Raw genomic sequence first — 18,808 nt, forward strand, 5'->3', positions numbered from 1 at the left:
TTGCTGAATATTTTAAGACCTGTTTGGAAAATGTGCATCCCTGATCTAGGTTTTTTTTTTTTTCTCTCAAAGCACTGACAGATGCATTTCAAGAGACACTTTTCTCTGAAAATAGATGCGAGGTTTGACCCTTCAGTTATCATCCGGCTTTGTCTTCTTCAAAGCGTCTCACGCTGCATTGATGGCTGACAGTCGTCGTGCTGTCGCCCAGCCGCTGTTCTCTCTTCTTCTCCCTTCAGGATTTGTTGAATTTGAAATAATGAGCGTGTCTGTTGTGTTTCAGGTATCAAACCGTACCCAAAGTTCACAGCGGTCATCCACGCTGTCTCGCCACTGGTGTCCCAGTCCCAGCCCATACTCAAGCTCCTGGTGGCTGTGGCCAAATCCCAGTACTGTGCACAGGTAAACAAACAAACAAACATCTAACCACTTCGCGATCCTCCGCTCAGCTCATGTGGCCACACTGTGATCGCATTGTGCGACCAGTGAAACAACAGTGCACGTCTTCCATCCCTGTGTGTGCATTAACGCTAGCGGATTGAATTAGAGTGGTGGTTTGTAGCAGCACTACATCTGTCTCCATGGCAGCGAAACCGCCTTCAGCGCAGCTGGAGATGGCGTGTATTGATTCCCCTGCTTGCTCCTTAGCAGCGCAGGAAATGAAATGGAATTTGGTCCCTGATGGGCCTGCGTGCGTGCGTGCGTGTGTTTGGCAACGGGTTTGTGTTTTGTGTGGGCTTAGCGTGCTCCTGCGTGAACGCACGGTGCTGTGATTGTGTATTAGCCGGTGTGTAATTGTTTAAGCGTTGAAATATGCAGTATGAATTTGTGTTGGCGTGGGCGGTTTGCCCGAACGTGCATGCAGTTTGCAGGGTGTGGGTGCATGTGCACTGTACACGCACGCGCTTGTGTTTTGGTGTGAATGCATTTACAAACAAACAAAACATGCACATTCATCCAAACGTTCCAAGTTGCAGTGTGACGCGATGGGAGGTCAGGTGAATAAACTCCACCTTCTTGTTTTGTTGTTGCTTTATGGGGATGCTTTGGCATTCTGTGGGCTGTGCATGAAAAGCGGAGAGCCCAGTACACAGTCAGAGTGTTTTTCTCCCGCGCTGACTCTCTGTGCTGCAAGCAAATGAAAAGGGGATATAAATAAATGACTGGAAAGGAGAGAATAAAAGAACACAGGGAGGAGGAGACGAAAGTGGATGCAGGAAAGAAAGCTTTTCAATCTGACATGGTGGACACCCTGCTGCGTCTTTGCACCCGTCTGCATGCGTGCTTCCAGTTTGTTCGTCTCCATTTTCCTGCAATAAGGTGCACACACACATACGCACGCGCACACGTACAGAATCCCACCATGAGCTCTCTGCAAGGGATGCTGAGCCAACAGACGGGCCATCTGTGTTTCTGGTCAAACAGGAAAAGAAGCCCGTGAAGAGCAGATTCACGGAAAATTGTGTGTGTGCCAAAAAGCCAGAATCACGTTTTCTTCTTCTTTTCATCTTTGCAAGTATGTTTTATGTTTATACGTTTCGTAAGAAGACTGTTTTGGGGTCTGTCAGAAGCGCTGCCGCACCAACACAGATTCTTATTTATATGTTGTTTGAGGACTTAAAATAAGGGGCACATCCAGGAATTTAAGGCATTTTTATTAATTTCTTAGGAAACATTACATGGAGTCTCATATATATATATATATACTCAACAAAAATATAAACGCAACACTTTTGGTTTTGCTCCCATTTTGTATGAGATGAACTCAAAGATCTAAAACTTTTTCCACATACACAATATCACCATTTCCCTCAAATATTGTTCACAAACCAGTCAAAATCTGTGGTAGTGAGCACTTCTCCTTTGCTGAGATAATCCATCCCACCTCACAGGTGTGCCATATCAGGATGCTGATTAGACACCATGATTAGTGCACAGGTGTGCCTTAGACTGCCCACAATAAAAGGCCACTCTGAAAGGTGCAGTTTTGTTTTATTGGGGGGGGATACCAGTCAGTATCTGGTGTGACCACCATTTGCCTCATGCAGTGCAACACATCTCCTTCGCATCATCCGTGAAGAGAACACCTCTCCAACGTGCCAAACGCCAGCGAATGTGAGCATTTGCCCACTCAAGTCGGTTACGACGACGAACTGGAGTCAGGTCGGGACCCCGATGAGGACGACGAGCATGCAGATGAGCTTCCCTGAGACGGTTTCTGACAGTTTGTGCAGAAATTCTTTGGTTATGCAAACCGATTGTTTCAGCAGCTGTCCGAGTGGCTGGTCTCAGACGATCTTGGAGGTGAACATACTGGATGTGGAGGTCCTGGGCTGGTGTGGTTACACGTGGTCTGCGGTTGTGAGGCTGGTTGGATGTACTGCCAAATTCTCTGAAATGACTTTGGAGACGGCTTATGGTAGAGACATGAACATTCAATACACGAGCAACAGCTCTGGTTGACATTCCTGCTGTCAGCATGCCAATTGCACGCTCCCTCAGATCTTGCGACATCTGTGGCATTGTGCTGTGTGATAAAACTGCACCTTTTAGAGTGGCCTTTTATTGTGGGCAGTCTAAGGCACACCTGTGCACTAATCATGGTGTCTAATCAGCATCTTGATATGACACACCTGTGAGGTGGGATGGATTATCTCAGCAAAGGAGAAGTGCTCACTACCACAGATTTTGACTGGTTTGTGAACAATATTTGAGGGAAATGGTGATATTGTGTATGTGGAAAAAGTTTTAGATCTTTGAGTTCATCTCATACAAAATGGGAGCAAAATCAAAAGTGTTGCGTTTATATTTTTGTTGAGTGTATATATATATATATATATATATATATATATATATATATATAAAATCTCCACCGCAAGAACACCCAGAACCATGAAATTCAGTGACACAGCAGAAATGTTTCCAGGACATCTGAATAATTGAAAGTCTCCGAGGCCAAGTTGTTAATTATTTGGAAACATACAGCAGCAGCGGCAGCTATGCAAAGACTCATGGGAAGCCATTTGGAGACTGGCCTGGCTGCTGAAGTCTCGGACTCTGTGACTTTGTCACGCGGCCCGTCAGGGTTGTTGTCATCTAAACAAGTTTTTTTTTTCCTTTTTTACCCAAAAATCCAAACAAGCTGTCGGAGGAATTGTGTTTCCAGAAATGCTGCTCAGGAAGTCTCAGTAAAATGAAAAAAGAAAACGGGGAATAAGGAACAATTCACCAAAATGGGAAGCTGTCATTGATATTACTCATTGTTTGTCATAAGAATATTACAAAATCTAATTTATTTGATTTGATTTACTTGATTCACATGTTTTGTGTAATATGCTATTATTTGATCGGTTAATACAGGGAGGGCCAATAAAATGTTACCACTTTGTAATGCAAAGAAGAGGAGTGTGGATTGAACATGTCATCATTTATTGAACTGTGTGGAAAACAAGTGACAAAGTGGGAAACCTTTGGTATCAAATGTTAATTTGATGCTTCTGTTAACAAGTCTATAAATAAAATTTTCAAATAAGTTCTCATTTCAAAAACTTGTGTACGATCAAAAAGTGGTAACATTTTATTGACCCCACCCTGTATGTTAAAATTCTTCCACTTTTTCCACGGCCTATGGAGAATTCATAAAATTTTTGTTTAGGATTTTTTTTTTTTTTTTTTTGTCCACATTCCTCAAAATTGTGAGAATGCAACAAATTTGTCTATTTTTTGTGGCAGTTTCTCATGAAATACAGTGCCTTGCAAAAGTATTCAGCCCCTTGGTATTCCACACATTTTAATTTGTTTATGACATTTCAAATACAAAAAGTAAATCAGGCTTCTCAATATAAAAAAAAAATTCTAAAATTATCTTCCTTTAACCCAAACTCATCTTCACTTTTATATTTTTAATTAATTTATAGCAAATTGTAGAATTTTGCTTTGAGTTTGGGTTAAAGGAAGATCATTTTGGAAATTTTTATATTGAGAAGCCTGATTTACTTTTTGTATTTGAAAAGCCATAAACAAATTAAAATGTGTGAAATACCAAGGGGCTGAATACTTTTGCAAGCTGTTGCAAGTAGTAAATCCAGCACGGGGTTCTGAGGCCAGTCAATACGCTTCTCATGAAATAAGACATAAAATGTAGTTTTTAGAAAGCAGTAGATGATGCCATAGGTCTGGTTTGACTTGTTTGAGGGGTATGCACTCTACTGACTCTGGTTGGCTTAATTTTTGTGAAGTGATTTCTTAACCTTTACTTCATGAGATATGTGGCATTAGTTATAATTCAGTGGGATTAAACTGGAATGAAGCTACAATATTATTGTTCAGCAGGTGAGAACATTATTACAATATGAAACACAAATATGAAAAACACACAACATACTGGAAGCAGTACATGAAATTAAATAAAGGCATTCAAATATAAGAAAACACAGAACATTAAGAAGTATGGAGAACTCCTGCAGATTATTTATTCTTTTCCTTTAAAATCCATAATCTTTGTTAAAATAATTAAGTTTGGAGCAATATTCAGAGGAAATATTAGTGGGAGATTAGTTTAAAACTTTGACGAACACACATGGAGATGTCAATCTAAAAACATGTATATAAAAGATCATAGTGGCTGAGTGGAGTCACTTTTGACATTTTTGACCCTGAGCGTATATTTTTGTGCAATATTTTTCTAATTTTAATCGGAAAAACATTTCCTACCATGAATTTGTCAGTCTATTTGTCCTGTATTTGTTCATAGAATTTTGCAAGGATCAGCTAATCCGTGTGACAAGTATAATCCAAAGTTATGTAGGGTCACTCATGACCCTGGGAAGATCTATGAGATTGAATTTTCACTGAATTTTTCACTGCCCCCAGTGGCGATGTGGAACGAGGGACACGCAACCATCTGTGCACGTCAGTCAAGCTGGTGCTGGCATGTGGCGTTGCTGTCATCTATCCCGGACCTCCAGTCACCAGAGTGTTGAGCGTCGTGTCATAACAGGATGTGGCCCAGCAGGCGCGATCTGATTTTTTTTTTTTATAAATATGTGAACTTTACAAATCATTCTAGAGCTATAATTGGAAATCTTTTATCACTTCTGGTCCTTTAACATTCAGTCAACCTATAATGAGGTGACATTTTACCGGCTGCAGGGCAGGTAAATGTCACGTCTTCACTGGCTGGATCTGGTGGCAGTTTTGTTGTTTGGACAGAAAATGATGACATGAATCTTAATTATTAGGTGAAAGCAATGTGACAGCAGCTCTCATTAAAAATAAGATTTTTTTTTCACTCCCCGCTTAGATCATTGTCCTGTGGAACTGTGACAAACCTCTGCCTGCCAAACACCGCTGGCCTGCCACCTCAGTGCCCGTCATCGTCATCGAAGGAGAAAATAAGGTGAGACTAGCTGTGTCATGCTGTTTACTATTTGATAGGTATAAAAAATAATGACATTTATGGAAGACAAAAACGTCCTACGCCCATTATTGGTAGTTTCCGCCTGCACTCTCCCTTGGTGCAGATGAGCTGGTTTTACTGTTGTTTGGTGCATATTTTTGCATAATGAGGATGAGGGGTGGTCTTTTGTGTTCATCCCAGTGGTGGGCACAGTTCCACTAATCTGCTAACCGCTAATTAGCGAAGCTAACTTTTTGTTAGCGAATTCGATTTTCAGTTAAGTTCGAAAACCATCAGCGGACCTATTAGCTTTCTTTTAGTTTTGCTAACTTTTAGTCCGCTAACGTTTTTTCGCTGGCATAGTAAGTAAAGCCAAACAGTCAAAAACGTTTGTAAACCCTAAAAATCACATATTAGTTCCTATCTGTTATATGTTTTGCAGCAGTCAGGCAGCTGTGAGGAGCTGAGCTCAACTTGACCTCAGCAAAAGGAACCTGCCTGGCTACTACTAAGAAAAAAAAAGTAATTTACATTCAACATAGAGTGCCCCAGACATGTGGCAAAAGGCATAAAAAGCAAAGCAGGCTTGACTTATGGTTTGATTTAAAAACCGAACGAATTCCGGCCATTTCATTGATTTTAACGTCAACTCATTTTTACAAATTGAAAATATCACAAATATCTTTTAGTTTTAAATTAATGCACTAATTCTGAAGGTTTGAGCATTAAAACTCACACATGCCAAATGGCATTATGGGAAAATGAGCCTCCTCATCACAAGTTAGTTGGTTATTTGTAAACAAAAAAACAAATAAATGTATTTGGAAATATGTCATTTGTTTTTCATTTTAAAAAAAAGGCATTTGCAAAACTAAAAATTCTGTTTAAGTGTGATTCAGCGCACCGAATGGTGACTGTGTCACAGCTGGATACTATTTACATGGGTTTTTAACATATTCTTTTCACACCCCAGTTGTGGGGCATATGTGTGGATGACATTCACCTATTCACTTTCCAGCTTCACACTCATCACTCTGAAAAATGAAAATTGGATTTGTGATCTGCATATTTGATTTGACACGATTTACACCCTGTCTTCTTCCTGATGTGACTTTCCTCATTTTTCTGTCCTTGTGACTGACACTGAGGATGCACCAGCTCATGCACTTTGTAGTGCCTGAGTTCCTGAACAGGACTCTAGATATTTTAATTAAACACATATTTCTTTGGTGCCTAAACATAGAGGGACATGATGCAATTCAAGTGCCTCTTGTTGTGAGTAGTGTTGTGTGAGCCGCCAGAAGAGGAGGTACTGCTGGCCCACCACCAGAGGGCGTCCTGCCTGAAGTGCGGGCTTCAGGCACGAGAGGGCGCTGCCGCCACGTACACAACAGGGAGTGACAGCTGTCACACATCAACTCATGACAGCTGTCACCCATCATTTCATCACTCCATAAAAGCCAGATGTCATCTCCACCTCGCTGCCGAGATATCATCTACCTGTGAAGGTAATTCTCTGCTAAACTGAAAACATTGACTAACAGTCTGAACTTCTTTGCAGCCGTTTTCCTGTAAGTGTTTCCTTATCTGTGGGATTGGCGTTTGGTGGGATTGGCGTTTGGTGTGATCAGAGACGGCTTCGCTTCACCCCCCAACCAGATAAGTGGTTGACAGGAGCTGCACGTGTGTGTGATTAGAGGTGGAGGTGACTTTCCACCTTCTGACTGTTTTTGTTACTGGGTGTGTGCACACACCCACATCTCACTGTTTGTGCTCCTCGCCAGCAGTACCAGATCCGACAGTCGGGGACAGTGATCACCTGGGAATTCGGGACTTGGCGGCTCCAGTATTCTCCGGGTTCTGTGGCGGTGGAAATCGTGTGGTTCCGGCTCTTATCAGGACAGATGTCTTCTATCCTCGAGCCTGCCCACACGTCACCTTGGTGTATTGACTGCTGTCAGATTCTGTGATTGTCTGTATCATCGTTGTGCACATTCACAACATTAAATTGTTACCTTTTGGCTCATCTATTGACCATTCATTTGCGCCCCCTGTTGTGGGTCCGTGTCACTACACTTTCCCCAACAGGATATCTCAGCCAACGTCATGGATCCCGAGGGGCGTCAACCATCTGTTGGACAGCCAATGGAAGAGCAGGGTGCACAGGCGTCAGCTGGAGGCGTGATTGGTGAGTTGCAGCACATCCTCACCGCCTTTACCGCTCGGATGGACCTGATGACCGAGCAAAACCTCATCCTTAATCGCAGGATGGAGGCTCTCACCGCGCAGGTGGAAGCGCGCGCTCAGGGCGCTGCTGCAGCTCCTCCTCCTGCCGACCCGGTGCCGAATACAGACATTCCACTGGTCAATCAACGACCCCCCCCACCATCCCCTGAAGCATACATAAGTCCCCCAGAGCCGTACAGAGGTTGTGTGGAGACGTGCGCGGACTTTCTTATGCAGTGTTCGCTCGTCTTTGCACAGCGTCCCGTGATGTACGCGTCTGACGCCAGTAAGGTGGCTTACGTGATTAATTTGTTTCGAGGTAAGGCACGCGCTTGGGCTACAGCGCTTTGGGAACAAAGTTCACAGCTCCTTGCCTCTTATACTGGGTTTGTGAGGGAGCTCAGAACTGTTTTTGATCACCCCAACAGAGGCGAAACCGCGTCTACCATGCTGCTGTCAATGAGACAGGGGCGCCGGAGCGCAGCCGAATATGCAGTCGACTTCCGCATCACGGCTGCGAGATCCGGCTGGAATATGACTGCGCTCCACGCCGCCTTCATAAACGGACTGTCGTCGATCCTGAAGGAGCACCTGGTGGCTAAGGAGGAACCGCGGGATTTGGCTGAGCTTATCGATTTGGTTATACGATTGGACAATCGGTTAGAAGAACGCCGACGGGAGCGAGGCAAAGGGCGTGGTCAGGCACAAGCCGTCCCTCTTCCTCCCGGGTCCGAAAGAGAGCCGTCTTCCCCACGCTCCACAGCCACAGCGCTCCGTGTGGCTACAGCTCCCCCTGCTGACGATGCTAGGGACATGAGCAGGGCCACATTCAGACAGAGGAGGCTGATCCGCGGGGAGTGCTTTGTCTGCGGCTCGAGTGAGCATCAGCAGAGAGTCTGCCCCAAACAGTCAAAACACAAACGCCCGCCCTTAGAGACTGGGCTGAGGGGGGGTCAAAACATTCACGTGGGTCATACACATCTTTCAACACGACTCCCAGTTACAATCCTGAGCGGGAATTTAACCCTTCAAGCCCCAGCACTGGTGGACACGGGGTCAGAAGGGAATCTGCTGGATAGCAGATGGGCAAGGGAGGTAGGGCTCCCTCTGGTGGCGCTTTCTTCGCCAGTGAAGGTGCGAGCACTAGATGGCACTCTTCTCCCTTTTATCACACACAAGACACTACCTGTAACCCTGGTAGTGTCTGGGAATCACCGGGAGGAGATTGAGTTTTTTGTAACTCCTTCTACCTCCCGTGTGATTTTGGGCTTCCCATGGATGATTAAACACAATCCCCGGATTGATTGACCGTCTGGGGTTGTGGCTCAGTGGAGCGAAACCTGCCACCAGAATTGTTTAGGATCCTTGGTTCCTCCCGGTGTAAACGCTAATGAGGAGGTTAAAGTCCCTCCCAATCTGACGGCGGTGCCGGTTGAGTACCACGATCTTGCTGATGTCTTCAGCAAGGATCTGGCGCTCACCCTTCCCCCGCACCAGCCGTACGATTGTGCCATTGATTTGGTCCCGTGCGTTGAGTTCCCGTCCAGCAGGCTGTACAATCTCTCACGTCCCGAGCGCGAATCAATGGAGACCTACATCCGGGACTCATTAGCTGCCGGGTTGATCCGGAATTCCACCTCCCCGATGGGTGCAGGTTTCTTTTTTGTGGGCAAGAAAGATGGCGGACTCCGTCCATGCATTGATTACAGGGGGCTGAACGACATAACGGTTCGTAATCGATACCCTTTACCCCTGTTGGATTCAGTGTTCACGCCCCTGCATGGAGCCCAAATTTTCACCAAACTGGACCTCAGGAATGCGTACCACCTGGTTCGGATCCGGAAGGGAGACGAATGGAAGACGGCATTCAACACCCCATTAGGTCATTTTGAGTACCTGGTCATGCCGTTCGGCCTCACTAACGCCCCCGCGACGTTCCAAGCTTTGGTTAATGACGTCTTGCGGGTCTTCCTGCACCGATTCGTCTTCGTATATCTGGATGACATACTCATCTTTTCCCCGGACCCTGAGACTCATGTCCAGCATGTATGTCAGGTCCTGCAGCGGTTGTTGGAGAACCGGCTGTTTGTGAAGGGTGAGAAGTGTGAGTTTCACCGCACCTCTTTGTCCTTCCTGGGGTTCATCATCTCCTCCAACTCCGTCGCCGCTGATCCAGCCAAGGTTGCGGCGGTGAGAGATTGGCCCCAACCAACAAGCCGTAGGAAGCTGCAACAGTTCCTCGGCTTCGCAAATTTCTACAGGAGGTTCATTAAGGGCTACAGTCAGGTAGTTAGCCCCCTGACAGCCCTGACCTCTCCAAAAGTCCCCTTCACCTAGTCGGATCGGTGCGAAGCCGCGTTCAAGGAGTTGAAACGCCGGTTCTCGTCTGCACCAGTTCTGGTGCAGCCCGACCCTAGCCGCCAGTTCGTGGTTGAAGTGGACGCATCTGACTCAGGGATAGGAGCCGTGCTATCCCAGAGCGGAGAGACCGATAAGGTTCTTCACCCGTGTGCCTACTTTTCTCGCAGGTTGACCCCAGCTGAACGGAACTATGATGTCAGCAATCGAGAACTCCTTGCGGTGAAAGAGGCTCTTGAGGAGTGGAGATACAGTTGGAGGGAGCGTCTGTGCCGTTCACGGTTTTCACTGACCATCGGAACCTGGAGTATATCAGGACCGCCAAGCGGCTGAACCCCAAGCAAACCCGCTGGTCACTGTTCTTCGCGCGTTTTGACTTCCGAATCACCTACCGCCCCGGGACCAAGAACCAGAGATCGGATGCCTTGTCCCGGGTGCATGAAGATGAGGTCAAGACTGAGCTGTCGGATCCACCGGAGCCCATCATTCCGGAGTCCACTATCGTGGCCACCCTCACCTGGGACGTGGAGAAGACCGTCCGGGAGGCCCTGGCACGGAGCCCGGACCCCGGAACTGGACCAAAGAACCGTTTATACGTCCCACCAGAGGCCAGAGCTGCAGTCTTGGACTTCTGTCACGGGTCCAAGCTCTCCTGTCATCCAGGGGTGCGTAGGACCGTGACAGAACTGGGGGCCAACGTGAGCCTCTCGTCCGGGTATCACCCTCAGACGAATGGACAGGCAGAGCGGGCCAACCAAGAACTTGAACAGGCCCTCCGCTGTGTTACATCCGCGCACCCGTCGACCTGGAGTCACCATCTGGCCTGGATCGAGTACGGCCATAACAGCCAGGTGTCCTCTGCCACCGGCCTCTCCCCATTTGAGGTGTGTCTGGGGTACCAGCCCCCATTGTTCCCCGTGGTGGAGGGAGAGGTCGGTGTGCCCTCAGTCCAGGCCCACCTGTGAAGATGCCGTCGTGTGTGGCGCACCGCCCGTTCTGCCTTGTTGAAGGCCCGGACGAGGGCTAAGGCCCATGCAGACCGCCGGCGTTCCCCGGCCCCTGCTTACCAGCCCGGGCAGGAGGTGTGGCTTTCAACGAAGGACATCCCCCTCCAAGTGGACTCACCCAAACTCAAGGACAGGTATATTGGTCCATTCAAGATCCGCAAAGTCCTCAGTCCGGCCGCAGTGAAGCTGGGAGCTGGAGCTTCACTGCGGATCCACCCGGTTTTTCATGTTTCCCGGATCAAGCCATACCACACCTCACCCCTCTGTGCTCCCGGACCGGCGCCGCCTCCTGCCCAGATCATCGATGGGGAGCCTGCATGGACGGTTCGCAGGCTCCTGGATGTCCGTCGGAAGGGCTGGGGGTTTCAGTATCTGGTGGACTGGGAGGGGTATGGACCTGAAGAACGCTCCTGGGTGAAGAGGAGCTTCATCCTGGACCCGGACCTCCTGGCCAACTTCTACCGACGTCACCCGGACAAGCCTGGTCGGGCGCCAGGAGGCGCCCGTTGAGGGGGGGGTCCTGTTGTGTGGGCTGCCAGAAGAGGAGGTACTGCTGGCCCACCACCAGAGGGCGCCCTGCCTGAAGTGCGGGCTTCAGGCACGAGAGGGCGCTGCCACCACGGACACAACCGGGAGTGACAGCTGTCACACATCAACTCATGACAGCTGTCACCCATCATTACATCACTCCATAAAAGCCGGATGTCATCTCCACCTCGCTGCCGAGATATCATCTACCTGTGAAGGTAATTCTCTGCTAAACTGAAAACATTGACAGTCTGAACTTCTTTGCAGCCGTTTTCCTGTAAGTGTTTCCTTATCTGTGGGATTGGCGTTTGGTGTGATCAGCGACGGCTTCGCTTCACCCCCCAACCAGATAAGTGGTTGACAGGAGCTGCACGTGTGTGTGATTAGAGGTGGAGGTGACTTTCCACCTTCTGTTTTTCTTACTGGGTGTGTGCACACACCCACATGTCACTGTTTGTGCTCCTCGCCAGCAGTACCACATCCGACAGTCGGGGACGGTGATTACCTGGGAATTCGGGACTTGGCGGCTCCAGTATTCTCCGGGTTCTGTGGCGGTGGAAATCGTGTGGTTCCGGCTCTTATCAGGACAGACGTCTTCTATCCTCGAGCCTGCCCACACGTCACCTTGGTGTATTGACTGCTGTCAGATTCTGTGATTGTCTGTATCATCGTTGTGCACATTCACAACATTAAATTGTTACATTTTGGCTCATCTATTGAACGTTCATTTGCACCCCCTGTTGTGGGTCCGTGTCACTACACTTTCCCCAACAAGTATCTGTTGATTAAAGATTATCCTCAGATAAATAATTAAAATAGTTGCTGCTTGTGCAGCACGTGTGCAAAGCAGCTGTATATTTAATTCAGAGTTGATGAGTTCAAATTTGTACTGATTCCATTAAAGGTTTTAATTAAAGCTTCCTAATGGAACTAAAAAAATAAGTGTCTGAGAGGCGAATGTATATTATTGGGAAAGATAGGAGCCATTAATGGGTATACACACAGCAATGCTTGTTTATTTTCCTGTATTTCCTGTCTACTTTTGTCAGTTAAAAATTAATTATAACAAAATATCTAATTAACTGACTAATGTGACAAAAAATCTGTTGAGAAATAAATTCATTTGTAATATTTTGGGATATAGATTATGTGGATGCACCATAAGTTGTTCAATGTATTTTTTTTTTTTTTGCATTATCTTTATTTTTTTAATAACTGACAAACACTTAAAACTTTTTTTTTATTTATTTATTTATTTTTATTAAGCCTGCAGCCAGACGTAGTCTGGCGCTCCTGGTGACTCTGAGTGACATCTTTATGACAGCCGTATTAGGCTGTTTCGCCGACAGCTCGACCCTGCTTAAGGGGTCGCCGTGTTTCTCTGTAGCCTGCTTTAACACAGGTCAAAGGTCACACTCGGACACAGCGATGCCATGCTTCAACGTCACCCGCCGGTCAGAGGAAGCATGTGTCACGTCGGTGTCAGTCACCCAGCGGGATGCCGGGGTTACGGTTTGCCTCACCCCGTAGGTCTGAGCGGTTTCTTCCAAGCTGTCAGTGGCAGTGGGAAGGCTGTGTGCGCGGCGGTGCAAGCAGAGAGGGTTTAGCGTTCTGCCAGCGTGTTTGTGGTTTTCTGTGGTTGCGGCGAGTTGTGTGTTTACCGTGGCGAGCCGAGCTGTGTTCCTCTCTCCCACAGGGCGACTGAGACTTTTCATCCCTCTCCCTCACTGATCCTCTCCTCGTTTCTTATCACTCTCATCTTCTTTCTCCACATCCCATCTGATATTTTTCAGCCACTTAATCCTTTGATTTTTTTTTTTCCACATTCTGCTCCTCACATATCGTCGCCCCGTTGGTGTCTCAGTTCTTCCTCGCTCTGGCCTCCTCTCTGCTGTCCTCTCCGGTGCAGCAGCCAGAAATCAAGTTCCCAGCAGAGTTTAATAATATACACCCCCCCCCCCCCCACACACACACACACACACACACACACACCTCTCTCTCTGCTGTCCTTTGCAGAGGAGGTGAAGTGCTGCAGGCAGATTCCTGCTGTAAGAGCTCACATTCCTGGAGAGCACCAGGAAGCCCCGGGCTAGTGTGTTGCACTTCTAACGTTACAAACTGTCTGGGAATGACAAACACCATCTTCACATTTTGTCTCTCTCAATGTCTCTCTCCATCTCTTTACTTTTCCCTTCATTTGCACCAGTTTTTGTCAAATGATTTGTCTTCGTGGGGCTTCCATCGCCTTTTGCCTGTCAAATCCTGCTGGAAAACACTTGGAAAAACACACTAGCATAAAACATTCGGCATTGTTGTTAAATTTTGTTATTATGTTCAGTCTGGGGAAAACAATGAGAGCGATCTATATTTAAAATGTCTTAAAATTATACCTTTAGAACTTACAGTGACAACAAATCTCTACAGCATGACAAACTAAATAAAAATATCAAATCCAAAACAATGGAATGTATTAGGTGTAAATGTAACACAATGAATACATGATATGATATTGTTAAATTCTCCCGGTTCTTATTGTAATACTGCCCCTTACAAAGAACAAAATCAATATATTCCTCAGTTTGAATTTATTGAAAGTTACACTGAAAACCAGACCCGGGTCCCCAGAGACCCAGCCCACACAGAACTCCATCTTCTGAAGATCCCGAACATGGCCAACAAGTGGGTTGTTATACAAGAAAATGTAGGCGATACAGTGGGTGGGTTTTAGTCTCACAAACCTAATCTTACTGGCTCCCCACAGAAAGAGGGAAGCCCCCTTTATATGAAACTTGAGCATGCGTAATGTGGGTGAAACTTAACTCTTCTGTTGAGACTTTGAACCAAGTTCCAGGCACTTCTATACAGATAACAAAAGCAAATACTTGATAACAAATATAAAATAATAAAATAAGGAATTAGCACCGATATGATCTAACAATATAATATGTCTTTTTTGATTTTCTTTGGGAGTGACATGGATGGACAGGATTAGGATTGAACAAATCAGAGAGACATCACAGGTAAAATGGTTTGGAGACAAAGTCAGAGAGGTGACACTGAGATGGTTTGGACATAGAGGAGAGACCCAGGGTACATAGGGAGAAGGATGCTGAGGATGGAGCCACCAGGCAGGAGGAGAAGAGGGAGGCCAAAGAGGAGGTTTATGGATATGGTGATGGAGGACATGCAGGTGGTTGGCGTGACAGAGGAAGAAGCAGAGGACAGGATGAGATGGAAATGACTGATCTGCTGTCACGACTGCTAACAGGAGTTATGAGCTTCTGTGGCCGTGATTGGACAAGCTGTGCATTGTGCAACATTTGTCTGTTGCATCACCAGTCGTTGCTGCTCTGTAGCTGCTTCTTTGATGGTTTGACTATATGTGAGGTATCATCAACATAATGGCAAACTTTTTTTCTGTTTTTAAATTCCAAATTCTGGAATTAGAAGCATGTCCATGTGGTAGCCCCTCCCACTCTTTGAATGCGGTTTGCTTTCAGCACAGCCCAAAGAAACATCCTAGATCTGTATCCAGATCATCTTTAAGCACATGTCACAGCCTCTTGTCTGCTGGGTGACTGTTTGAATCCCGATTTTGTGCACCTTTGCTGAATGTCTCTATATTATCTATCCAGTTAGTGTCATGCTGTTCTTTCCCATCAAATAAGTGCAAAAATGACCATAAAAATGAGATGTGATGCTCAGCTTTCAAGAATCATGAATAATCCAACATCCTCTAAGTCCGTGGTAACCCAAGTGTTTTTCCTTAGTTATCTGCTATTTGTATCCCCCCCCCCCCCCCGGGCACACCAGATGTGTTGGGGGGAGTGGGTGGGGCACACTTGCATAAAATGCTTATATGTATGTACAGAACTGATCACATGGGGGCCGGACAGCGAGGTCTGATCACACACAGCACAGGGAGGGGCCTATCAGCTGATCACAGCACAGTGACTGCTGGATGATGGCTCAGTGCACACATTTTGCTGACCTTGTCTTGCTGAAATAAGCAGGGACCTCCCTAATGCTACATTCGATATATCACAAAAGTAGAAAGTTGGAACTCAAAATAATCTCATTTTAGTTTCCCGATCTTTCAGTGCAAAAAATTAACTTAAGAATGACGTAAAATGAGAAAATCAGAGATGAGAAATTTCTTCAGTTCAGTCAGTAAAGATCTCTGCTCCTGGACGTCCCAGCATGAGAACACGTTCCGTGTTTGGAAGGACATGAGCTTACAACATTCCTCAGTGAGGTGCGTGTCTCTGCCTGCTGTCCTTACATAGAAATATATAAAACACCTTTCGCCTTTGCGCCGGGCTGCAGCGGCTGCACACGGCATCTCCTCCATGTCCTTGTTGATTTCAGGCATTTGTCCACACTGATTACAGGCCAGCGATGGTAGCGCAGTGGTAAAGTTTCCGTCTGGTAATCAGAGCTTACAGGATCGAATCCCCTGAGTGGCTTTTTTTTTAACCAGGGTTATTTAACGGCGGGGTTCTGTATTGAGTCCCATTTTATGTATTATTTATATCAACCCAGTGATATTCACTAATTATACAGCTGGTTTTAATTTATTATTCTCTACATCAGCAGCGCAATGTGGTGGAGCTGCTCGCACTGTTTCCACATGCACAAAACTGTTGCAGCATGTATTTTTTTTTTCTTCACAGCAGCTGCACGGTGTGGTTACACATTGCGCATTATTTTCCTGTGCGCACGAACCATTGCAACGGCATTGTGCATGCCTGCCCGTCGGCGTGATGTTTTCGCAGTTCACTCATACGAGCTGTTCCGCCGTGAGTTGCTCTGAGTTGTACTTATTCATACTATGTGTGAAGGGGCTCTAAGCCATGACAGGTTCCAGAATGAATCAGAACATGAGTGTTGTTCTGCCAGTATTACAAACAAATCAATATGTGAAGCTGAAGCTTCATTTGATTTGCTGCATTGTTTATGCATTGTGTATGAACACATTAAAATGGAAATCCCCCCCCCCCACACACACACACACACACACACACAGTCACAAAAAGAAAAATAAGTGTTTTAATTTTCCTCTTTGAGATTGTATGTTACTGTCAAAATTAAATTAAAATCTTTTATAAAAATTGCAAAGCGTGACCCTGCCAGAGATGCAGTAAAATGTAATCTGAAATAAACATTGCATTTTCACATGAACTGGAAAATGACTCCACAAAGTAGACTTTCCAATTTGAATCATGTTATAAAAAATCAAGTACTGAATAAAAATGGCACTTTTAGATTTACATGTGGTTCTCAGACACATCACAAAGAAACAGGTGGCGTTTAAAGTGATTACGACGTCAAGAGAAACCATTTCACTGCTCTCAGGTCACTGTGTCCTGTCAGGTCACTGTCCATAGATTATTTGTATACAACCCCAATTCCAATGAAGTTAGGATGTTTTGTAAAATGTAAATAAAAACAGAATACGATGATTTGCAAATCCTCTTCAACCTATATTCAATTGAATACACCACAAAGACAAGACATTTAATGTTCAAATTGATAAACTTTATTGTTTTTGTGCTAATATTCGCTCATTTTGAAATAGATGCCTGCAACATGTTTCAAAAAGCTGTGACAGTGGTATGTTTACCATGTTACATCACCTTTCCTTCTAACAACACTCAATAAGCGTTTGGGAACTGAGGACACTAATTATTGAAGCTTTGTAGGTGGAATTCTTTCCCATTCTTGCTTGAAGTACGACTTCAGTTGTTCAACAGTCCGGGGTCTCTGTTGTCGTATTTTGCGCTTCATAATGCACCACACATTTTCATTGGCCAACAGGTCAGGACTGCAGGCAGGCCAGTCTAGTACCTGCACTCTTTTACTACGAAGTCACGCTGTTGTAACACGTGCAGAATGTGGCTTGGCACTGTCTTGTCAAGCAGGGACCTCCCTGAAAAAGACGTTGCTTGGATGGCAGCATGTGTTGCTCCAAAACCTGGATGTACCTTTCAGCATTGATGGTGCCATCACAGATGTGTAAGTTGTCCATGCCATGGGCACTAACACACCCCCATACCATCACAGATGCTGGCTTTTGAACTTTGCGCTGGTAATCTGGATGGTCTTTTTCCTCTTTTGTCCAGAGGACACAATGTCCATGATTTCCAAAAACAATTTGAAATGTGGACTCATCAGACCACAGCACACTTTTCCACTTTGCGTCTGTCCATGTCAAATGAGCTCGGGCCCAGAGAAGGCAGTGGTGTTTATGGATGTTGTTGATGTACGGCTTTCACTTTGCATGGTAGAGTTTTAACTTGCACTTGATGTAGCGATGAACTGTGTTAACTGAGAATGGTTTTCTGAAGTGTTCCTGAGCCCATGCAGTAAGATCCTTTACATAATGATGTTGGTTTTTAATGCAGTGCCACCTGAGGGACCGAAGGTAACGGGCATTCAATCTTGGTTTTCGGCCTTGCCGCTTACGTGTGGAAAGTTCTGCAGATTCTCCGAATCTTCTGATTAGATTATGGACTGTAGATGATGGAATCCCTAAATTCCTTGCAATTGAACATTGAGAAACATTGTTCTTAAACTGTTGGACTATTTTTTCACACAGCTGTTCACAAAGTGGTGATCTTCGCCCCATCTTTGCTTGTGAATGGCTGAGCCTTTTGGGGATGCTCCTTTTATACCCACTCATGACTCTCACCTGTTTCCAATGAACCTGTTCACCAGATGTTCTTTGAGCATTCATCAACTTTCCCAGTATTTTGTTGCCCCGTCCCAGCTTTTTTGAAATGCGCTATTCTGTTTTTATTTACATTTCACACAACGTCCCAACTTCATTGGAATTGGGGTTATATTTTTCCTGACTGCAAACAAACACGACACATGAAGTAAAATTAAATTTTTAAAAAATCACAATAGTACCTTGCTTGCCTCTACTGGTGGTTGGCTCTCACTGCGGTATTGTATCACTTCCTGTTCCGGAGCACAGCGGTGTTTTGCTGTATCTGTTAGCTGTTTAATCTGCGCAGTTAGATTGATCTAGTTACCTAGATAACGATTTGTTTCACAGTGTAATCTTCACGTGCCTTAACTAAAGCACTCCCTCTGCTGAATCACCTCTAAATTATTTACACATTATTCACTTTGTGTGTTTTTAGGAATCTGCTAGTGTAGCGCAGCTACTAGCTCTTAGCCGGTTTAGCATGGTGGCTTCTCCTGTCTCTCCCGCACTTTTCTGCTCTGGGTGTGAAATGTTTAGTTATTCCTTGGCCTCCTTTAGCAGTAATGGTACTTGTAATAA

At 45.6% G+C, this 18,808-nt stretch overlaps 1 protein-coding gene across 1 annotated transcript in view; it reads left to right on the forward strand.

Moving 5' to 3' along the window:
* The window catches only part of ext1b (exostosin glycosyltransferase 1b), a 313,407-nt gene that overhangs the window by 272,900 nt on the left and 21,699 nt on the right, over positions 1-18,808 (forward strand). Inside the window, exons 6-7 of the mRNA XM_034161301.1 lie at positions 284-402; positions 5,303-5,398. Coding sequence (XP_034017192.1) covers positions 284-402; positions 5,303-5,398 — 215 coding nt within the window. The remainder of the gene's footprint in view (positions 1-283; positions 403-5,302; positions 5,399-18,808) is intronic.

Source organism: Thalassophryne amazonica, chromosome 20 (genome assembly GCF_902500255.1).
Source record: "Thalassophryne amazonica chromosome 20, fThaAma1.1, whole genome shotgun sequence".
NCBI classification, from domain to species: domain Eukaryota; kingdom Metazoa; phylum Chordata; class Actinopteri; order Batrachoidiformes; family Batrachoididae; genus Thalassophryne; species Thalassophryne amazonica.